We start from the raw sequence: 9845 nt of genomic DNA on the forward strand, positions 1-9845 counted from the left end.
GAAACAGATGAAGCAACAGTGGGCCCAGTGAAATATATTGAATGTCTACAGGCTCATTTGTTTATTTGCTGACTCTTCTTTGGCCTGCAGTGAAGTGGTGAGGTGGGATTGAAATTTTACCTTGTTTTTTGTTAATAAGCAATATTATCAAGTTTCTGCAGAAAAAAAACCCTGAAACAGCTGCTTATGGAAGCTTGAGCCTTATGGAAAGCTATGTAACTAGTTATTTTCCTGATTCTAGAGAAATAATAGCACCTTCACAAACTGCAATTGTGACAGAGAAGGCTGGAGGGTATTTCGGGATGTCATAAAGTGAGGGTCCTCACTGTCCTCCAGAAACAGCAATCCCACAGACTCTCTGAGTAATTACATTTTACATTTCTCCTTAATTTCTCTCCTAGAACTTCCTTACTCCACTTTTAGTTCCTGATTTCTTTGCCAATGCTGTTCAAGGAAGTTTATTACTTTCTTATGAGAAACTACCTTCTGTGGATTGGAAGACTTGTATTCTCCCTCTGCACAAAACTACTGCAGCTCCTTCATCCCTCCATCGGAAGCTGCATTTTGCAGAGCAATCTGTGTTCTGTATTTCCATCAGGTGGTTCACCATCATCAGTTAACATTGTGTCAAACTGAAATTTAAAGGACTGGGTAGAAGAGGAGCTTCAGGTATCTCTCTGCCTGGTGAAGTTAGGAAACATCAATGACCTCAGGATCCTGCCTTGCTGACTCTTGTCACATTTTATTATTCTATTTACCAATATAGGGGAAAAAATCTCATTTAATATGTAGAGTGATTAAAATAATAAAGGACTGTCGTAGCTAGATAGGAAAAGTATCTGATATATCTCTTGTAAGAGCTCTGCAATCCTTTTAACAGATAACACACAGACTGCAAAATGGTTGCAGTAATACTCTTACTGGCAATATAATCTTAAACTAGAATCAGGAATTCTTCCCAGTTTGTTTAAGTATGGCGGGCTCCACCTTCAAAATGAGTGTGTGAAAAAACCCCAAATTCTACATCCAGGTACAGAAGAGTAGGTCTGGATAAAAAAAAGAAATGCATTTGGATCTACAGCATCACTCTGTTCTGGTCAGTTTGCACTGTGTTCAGTACACCAGCTAGGTAGTTGTCCCTCTAAACTTGCAGGTAATTTCAGAGAAATTTCTTTGAACAGCCAGAGTTCTGCTAAATTTAAAATTAATTTAAAATCTATTATCTTGTAAAAAATACAAAGTTCCCCTCCATTTTCTCCTCAATACTGTTTTCTTTGTTTTTCAGAGAAATTGGAGGAAAACCTTTTATTTCAAGAGGTCAGGCTAAAGAAATATGCAGTTCTTACTAAACAACAACAACAACAAAACAAAATAAAAATCCTGGGGCCTACAATATTGAATAATACATGATATAATTTTCTCCATTAAAAAAGATGAAAACATGGGAAGCAGTCCTGCATTTTGTGCAGTGTTACAGACATGGATCAATACCAAGCACGGTACAAAATCAGCAGGTGGGTGCATTATTGTGATAATTTTCCCTCGGAGTTGCCTGTATGAATGGCAGGTTTTCACTAGCACTGCCAGAGCCAAGATGTGCTCTGTGCTTGTGTGTGCACGCTGCAAGGAAGGAATTGGAATAGCTGTTATCTCTGTAGTCTCTTCATGGAGTGCAAATCCTCTTTAAATTCTCAACACTTGAAGCTCAAGGCCTGAAAATGTGAAGTAAGTTTAACAGGAATGTCACAGAATCTTTCCATGATGCAGCCCTTCTGTGCCTTCATTCTGCACAGGCATCAATTATACTGCTTGGCACCATCTAGAGTTCATTTTTCTGCACAGAATTGAACAAGAAAAAACATCTCTGAAAAGTTCCTGAAAGGAATTATGTGGATAAAAGTAGAAGTGTTCCAGTAATATTTGACACATGGGTTGGGAGGCATGAAGGATGTAGCCACTTCAGCTTTGGTTGTTTTCACCTTGCTGAGAAGGCACTACAGCTTCCCCTTCCCCTTCCCCTTCCCCTTCCCCTTCCCCTTCCCCTTCCCCTTCCCCTTCCCCTTCCCCTTCCCTTTCCCCTTCCCCTTCCTTGTCCTCCCCTTCCCTCTCTTTTTTTCTTTCTTCTTTCTTTCTGTTGTACTGCTGCTGAATTTTCATAAGATATCCTTTGTAAGGTGCAATTCAATTAATTCCATTGAAGTGAGAATGACTATTACCAGGGTGGGGAATATCTCAATACCTGTTATATCTGTGTATGAATATATATGTTGTATATATTTGCTATCGTGAGTGTCTGTTATTTGAGTTCCCATCTCTTAAATGTGAACTACAAAAACATCCTCCAAGGGAGACTGACGGAGGTGCTTCAAAATTTGGTCCTGAGAGTCAGTCTTCTAACACTTCCCCACAGAAAAAAAGTAGAGTCAGTTATGATGCAGTTCAGAAATTAAAGTGACAGTGGAAAGAACTGAATATTATACATGGTCCATTTCCTGAGAGTCAGTTTATAATTTGAACATTCAAAGTGTTTTTGGAACAGTTCTGCTGACAAGCATTGTTTATGGTAATTCTGAGCAATTGGGTGAATTCTTTTTCTCTAAAGATGAAAACAGAAGTGGTGAAATTAATAACTGGAATAGGAAAGAACTCATATAAGAATTCACTGCAATCTGGAATATTTTATTGAAGAGTGATATTGAAAAAAGTAGGTAGATGTGGCTTCCTGACTATGAGATTTAGCACTTGTTTCTTTTCAGTTGATAGTTTCTGTATGTGATTAAATCTTACCTTTGGTGACACTTTGGGATATAAGCCTGCATCTGTTATAAAAAGTAAAATCTGACACTTTTTTCCCATTCAGATTCTCTTTTTTTCTACAGGCCAATGCAGGGAAAACAGAGGTGCCAGAAACATATTATGTATGCCCGGTCTGGCTGCTGGCCTCAGGCAAAGCTCCCACCTGAGTCTCCATGGCCATGATTGCTTGGCACAGCAAGCTGAGCACAGCGACCACCAGGAGCAGCTCTCTGGGAGGCCAGGCTTGTTATAAACAACCCACACCCCAAGTGCGAATAAGTTATAGACGTTTTATTGAGAAAAATAAAAAAATCAGCAAAGCAAAAGGGACAGCACTGGGTGCGTGGCAAAATGCCAGAGGCTCATGCAGAAAATGGCAGCTCCACCTTCTATATACGTGATATTGCATCAGCTTTATGCATTGTGAGAAACGATGCCTCGCTTCTTAAAATTTTAAAAGGTTTATTGAACCACAGCAAGAGACTGAATAAGGAAAAAGGGACAGCAATGGGTGCTTAGCAGCCAGATGCACACCAGCCTCACCCATAACAATCCTTATATACACTATTGCCACTTCAACGCCCTGAGTAAGCTGACCCTTCCCACACTAGTGCACATGGCACTCTTCCAACCCACTCCTCCTTTGTCCCGCCTCTTGGGAGTCTGTGCAGTCCATCTTGCTTTGATTTTCCCAATGGTCAGAGATCAACTTTCAACATTACAAAATTCATATATAAAAACACCAGACCTCAACAGAACTTCTTTTAACCTTATAATATACATTTAACGTTTGTGAGAGCCAACATCGCACTATCCGTTTATTACATGCACGTTTATTTTTGGTTTTAGATAGTCTGTCACTCTTTTCATTGCCAACATAGTTTTGTTGCTGTGGTCATCATAGTCCTCATTAGATGCAATTCTACTCCTCTTAAGGTCGTGGCTCAAAAGTTTGTAGAGGTCCAATACAAACTCATAAACCCCCGTTACACCACATGAAACCATATTATCCTTGTGAAAGCCAATTTTACAATTAGGCTATTGTAACAACATTAACCACTTTGTAACATATATTATGATCTTAATATTAACAATTTTATAATATTTAATATCAATTAATATAATACTTTGTGAAAGCCAATTCCCACTAGCTTGTTTCTCACAGGCTTAAGGCCTTCTGAGCCCACTGTCCCCCAAATTTGAGCCCTGAGGGGTTTGGTGTCACAATGCATCCCCTGGGGACAGCAGAGTCAGCCAGTGAGGTCAGCCCATTATGACTGCACTGAGTCAAAAGTGGAAGATTGACCACACCTTTATCAGAGAGCAAAGGAAATTCCAATTGTGCCTGAAAACCTGAAACTACAGCCAATTAAAGTAATTCAATTGACTGCGGAAAAGAGACTTTTGCATGAATGCAGAAAAGAGTGATAGAAAAGGAGGGCAGGAAGAAAGGGAAAGGAGCATGAAACCAGTCAGAGGAAGAGGAGGCAATATCAGAAGCAGGGTTCATATGGACACTGATCATACATGGGGATCTGGCAGCTGTGCTTAAAAATAATCACTAAAGAACAGAACCAAACTCAACTATTCAACCCATCAAAGAATCCCCAAACCCAGGAAAAAAGACACAGATCACACACCAGGCTGACTGGTATGGTTGACACATCTGAGGGATGAGATACCATCCAGAGGAACCTGGACAAACTCAACATGGGAGGCCATGGGAATGTCACCAGGTTCTACAGTGCTGCAGTTGCAGTCCAGAAATCCAACTGTGTCCTGGGCTGGCCTTCAACATACCTTCCATCCAAAACCGACTCTAGAAATTCATGATTTCAGGTAAACTGAGAGTCTCTTCCTATTGGGGACTTCTGTGTGTATGGCATGTTCCACCCTTCAGGCCAATGGTTTGCCAAGAGACATTAAACAATGAAATTCCTCCTTCAAAAATCTCACAAGACATTATAGAGCTTCAAGGATTAGATTGTTTATTTCTTTAGAATATGAAAACACTGGCATTGTGCATGAAAGCAACATTACTTATCAGGGTCACCCATGTAACCTGAGATGAAAGTAGGGATCCTGTATTCCAACACCACAAGCAATTTTATCCATTGCACAAAATGCTGTTTTGACACAAAGTTTGGTTCTTTTTAAACTCAAGAAATAGCTGGACCCCAAATTATGCTCCAATTAATACTCATATTTGTCAATTTATTTGGAAGTTAATTACTTATCAAGGACACCTATGTAACCTGAGATGACAATAGGGATTCTGTATTCCATCACCAGCACTGCAGGCAATTTTATCCCTTGCACAAAAAGCTTTTCTAACACAAATTTTAGTTCTTTTTAAACTAAACAAACTTCTGGACCACAAAACACACTCTAGTTTAAACGCAGATGCCACTCATAAAACTCAATACCACTGCATTTAGTTGGAAGCTTAGATATCAGGAGTGATATCTAACTGAATTTCACATGAATCTAATATCTTCTATTGTGCTTAAGAAGCAGTTGTTGTCGCTCATATTTCTTGTGTCTGTTGTGAATGCCAAGAAAATGCAATCTTTGCTCTTCTGACACAGCTCTCTCTGTTCATGATGTGGGACAGCGCGAGTGCTGATGTGCAGGAGTTCCTGCTGATGGAAGGGACAGGGATGAGGATGCAGCAGGCACAGTGCCAGGCTGCAGAGGGATGAGCTCTGACAGTGGCACTGAAGGAGAAGAGTTTCCAGCCAGGACAGAAAATGCCTCTTTGTTTGACGTCTTCTTTCAGTGCTGCTCAGAATGTAGTCTGGAGCAAGCTGGGAACACCAGAGCACGGAGCCCTTTCCAGGCAGGGCTGTGTCAGCAGAAGGGGCAGAGGGAGCCCAGCAGGGATGAGACACAAACCAGCAGGGGACTGAGGAGCCCCTGTGGTGGCAGTGAGCAGCTCTGGGCTCTGATCACTGCTCATGGCATTTTCTTATTGAGCCATCTCTGAAGTCTTCTGTTGTGTTCTGTATTTCTAAGTGCCTGCCTTCTTGGTGTTGGTTGTCTCCTACACCTTTATTTCTCCAAATTACTGGAAGTTTTAAGTTACACTGGACAGGAAATGTCCATATATGTCCATAAATAATTTTATATGAATCCAGTTCCTTTAAGATAATTCTAAATTTTAAGAAACTTTTAACTATGAATAAGCCTGAAATGAGGGGATTTTTTTGGGAAAGCAGGAGTGTTCTTCCCAGGAATGTACCATTCCTATGCTTTAACTCAGGTCAGGTGAGGACTATCCAAAGGCTGGAACCACTTGAGTGTTACTCCCAGAATCATGTGTGCTGCCAAGAATGAACTTCAGCAGTCTCATATCTAAGTGTGCAGAATTGGTGCAATCCCCAACACTCAGAAGGTGTTGATTTGCCCTTTGTTTGCTGCTGGGTGCTTCAGCCAAATTCTACAACTCTCAGACATGAGGCTGTAGCTGGATGAGGATGGATTTCTTCTCCAAAGAAACAAGGGACAGGAGGAGAGGAAATGTGCTCAAGGTGCAGCAGGTGAAGTTTGGGTTCACCTGGAGGGCAGTCAGGAGTGGTAAGCACTGGAAGATCCAGCTCCAGTCCCCATCCATGTCCCTTTCAGGGATGGCTTTAGGGTGTCTGCAGCCTGGATCCAGAGCGTCCTGGGGGGCTCCTGTGGCTGGCTTTGCACTCAGGGTGAGGATGCCCAGGAGCCGCTGAGGCTGGCAGTGGGGACCAAGGCTGGGGCTTGTGGGCCGGGACGTGTGGCTCTGGGGCTGTGACATGCCAGGGCATGGGTCACAGTGGCAGCTGTGAGCAGGGGCACAGCCAGATTGCCAGCTGAGTGACATGGTCCTGCTGGCTGTGACATCACAGAGGACAGGTCATGCTGGCACCTGTGTCCAGGGGCAGCACGGGGCAGTTGGATTCTGGCAGCCAGTGAGTGCACACGCAGGGGGAATGCTGGGCTGGATGGGGGCTGGGAAAGATGCCCTGGGGGTTTAAGGCCAGAATGACAGCTGGGACCCTCAGGGCAGGGCACTGTCCTCAGGGCTGGGGCAAGAGGGGCTTGGGCCTGTCAGCGTGGCAGGTGCCCAGAGAGGCTCTGGGGACATTCCAGGTGCCACCAGCCCCCTGCTCCCTCCCAGCCAGATGTGCTGAGACCCCTTCCTCCCACCAGGCCATGTCTCCAACAGTGGCTTTCATCCTGGCCCTGTTAGCCACCCCCGCTGGGCTGAAGGTGAACATAAGAATTGATAAGGGTGAAGTTAAACGGATGCTGGAGCGTGAGGAATATTTGCACCAGGAGATGATTCGGCTCCTGCAGGATATTGAGGGGAACAGTGGCATCATGGAAGCCCTGCTCTGCTCTGCACTGGAAAAGCAGTGGCTTCTTTGGGTCAGTGCAGCAGCCCTGGTTCTGGTTCTTGCTATGGGCTGCTGTCTGGTCAGGAGAAGAAAGCGTGGCTCTGCCAGCAGGACGTGGCAGGAGGGATCCAGCATGGAGGAGGTCAGTGAGCATAAGAAGATCGAGGGTGCAGGCAGGGCTGGCAGCACTTTGGCTGTGCCCAGCCCATCACCAATGGGCACATCCAGGATAAGGCTGGAGCGGGCTGTGAGCAGCCTGATCTAGTTGAGAATGTCCCTGCTCGTTGCTGTGGGGTCACACTGGACGGTCCTTAAAGGTCACTCCCAAGCTCTGCTGTTCTCTGGTTCTGCAGCAGGGCCTGCCCAGCGCGAAGGTGCTGCAGGAGCTGGTGGAGGAGGTCCTCGGTGTCTGCCGAGTGCTCTCCCGGAGGAACTTCATGCCGGAGCTGCACCCAGCCACTGGGACGGACACTGGCCCTGCAGCCTGCAGCGTCCAGGAGAGCAGCAGCACCTACCGCACGCTGGTCATCCTGCGGCCACCGCCCGGCCACTCCTTCAGCCCGGAGAGCACGAAGTGGCTGCCAGCCCGGCGCATCCGTGTGGCGCTGGAGTGCCTGTGCTCCGGGGATCAGCTGCTGGGGCACACGTGCTTTCTCCACGCCTCTGGTGGCCAGCTGCCCAGGGATCAGGAGTGGTACCTGATGGATACCCTCTGCACGGGCTCCTACTTGGACCCAGAGAAAGTCACCTGCTGGGTGCAAACGTTGGTGGCGTCGGCCTGGCTGCTCCTGCCGCACTCGCGCCACTGCCGGCTCACGGCGCTGCCCTCCGGCAAATCCTGCAGCTTCCGGCTGAGCGGCGCCTCTGGCCGGCACTGCAGCATCGAGATGGCTCTGGCCGTGCAACGAGGCAGCTCAAGTGCCTACCTGAGCCTTGAGTAGGCAGCAGCCAGCTCTGCCAGCAGCACCGGCTGGGCCAGAGAGCTGCCACCTCTCTTTACTAAAATCCTCCCAAGCGTTACAATAAATGGGATGAAATTTTAGTCCCTCTGCAATGATCTCTTTTTGGTTTTGTTTTAATAAACTGGAGAATTTGTGGCAACTTTTGCAAACAGGTGGAAGAATTTGTAATTTTTTTTAGACTAGACTCTATCACTATCTTTTAACTCTTTTAACTCGCATGGCTGAGGGAGCTTTTGTTGCAGCTCTGGAAAGGACTCTGGGGGCCATTGTCTGAGGATGGGGATCAGGGTTCAGGGAAAAGAAGCAAAGGGCTCAAGGCGAAGGCAGAGCAAGCAGAGCTGCCACAGCGCGGCACAGAAAGAGCCTCATCTCCTTCTCATCAGCCTACGCTGTGTGCACCGCTGTTTGTGGTGCAGGTGGCTCCTCTTACTGCGGGGCTCCAGGTTGTCGGGGCCAGGGGCCCTCCTTTTTTGGAAGCACTGGAGCCTCATAGGCGAGCGGCTCCTGCCGCAGCCAGATGGGGAGGGGCTGTGGCTGCGGCCCTGGGCACGGCGAGCTGCTGCCGTGGCCGGCTCCTGCTGCGTCTCCCTGTGGGTATGGACACGGCTGAGGGCTGTCCGGGAGCCGCAGCAGGGCCAGCTGCTTTCTGTGTGTCCACAGCATGGCCAGCCAGGCTGCTGCTCTCTGCAGCCTCTGCCCACCACCTGCCACGTGAATCTGTGCGGTGCTGGGGATCCCTGTCCCCCGGGGAGCAGCTGCTGGGGCACACGTGCTTTGTCCACACCTCTGGTGCCAGCTGTTACTGCGTACTAGCTGGTTTGTGATAAGGCAAACTAAAAATTCAAACTTGGACTGCAGCCCTGACCCCTTCCACAGCCAGTCCTCCCTGCCCTGGTGCCTTTGTTTTCATGCACACAGGAGGTACCAGACACTGATTTGAAACCTTTATATTTTGATCCTTCTCCAAGAGCAGCCCCAGGCAGAGTGATGTGCACCTGGCTCTCAGTGGCCACGGGATGGAGGTTCGCCGGCTCGCTGTCCCGCTTGTGGCCAGAGGGCAGACACTCGAGTGGCTGCCCCCGAGTGTCTGCTGAGACTGTCGCAGGTGGCGGTGATTGCTGTGGCGTGGGTAGCACAGCAGAGGCACAGAGCACGAGGAAACCGAGGCAGAGGAATAAGGGAAGGACACTTGTCTGAGTCTCCAAGGATTTAATCTCGAAGGGGGGCAGAGTAAGACACAACTCTGAACATGAAAGGACTCTTTTAAAGGGTAGGGGGAACACGGGGAGGACACAACCTTTGACCGATAGGAAGACATTAGGGGAGGGGTGCAGGGTAAGGGCTCCCCAATAGAAGCCAACATGGGGAGGGAGCAATTCAATTCTGCTTCAAGGAAGGGGTGAAAGACAGGGAACACTCCAGAACCAAAGGAGTGTGCTCTCTTTGACAGACAGGGGTAAGACAAGGGAACAAGGGAGGTATACAGGTGGCTTGACATCTAGATTTACATACATTTTGGTGGGGCAAACTGTGGTAAACAACTCAGGACTGAACCATTAGGGAAGCCAAATGGGGTAATTAGAATGAGGCGTTAAAAACTTATAACAAGGAATATCAAAACATACTACAGAAGAACAAACTGTAAAATAATAGACTACCACAGTCATGTAGATTTTATTTAACCTGTCTTATCTGCTGTTGAGGGTGATGTAATTTG

General features: G+C 46.8%; 1 protein-coding gene across 1 annotated transcript; it reads left to right on the forward strand.

Annotated features, from left to right (window-relative positions):
* The first annotated feature begins 6699 nt into the window (after positions 1 to 6699).
* On the forward strand, positions 6700 to 9222 carry LOC128822325 (uncharacterized). Its single transcript, XM_054004020.1, has 5 exons — positions 6700 to 6737; positions 6979 to 7308; positions 7520 to 8103; positions 8545 to 8722; positions 9097 to 9222. Exons 2-5 carry the CDS (start codon positions 6982 to 6984, stop codon positions 9220 to 9222), a joined length of 1215 nt encoding a protein of 404 aa, XP_053859995.1. The 5' UTR covers positions 6700 to 6737; positions 6979 to 6981.
* The last annotated feature ends 623 nt before the right edge of the window (positions 9223 to 9845 follow it).

This window comes from Vidua macroura, chromosome Z, assembly GCF_024509145.1.
Source record: "Vidua macroura isolate BioBank_ID:100142 chromosome Z, ASM2450914v1, whole genome shotgun sequence".
Taxonomy (NCBI): domain Eukaryota; kingdom Metazoa; phylum Chordata; class Aves; order Passeriformes; family Viduidae; genus Vidua; species Vidua macroura.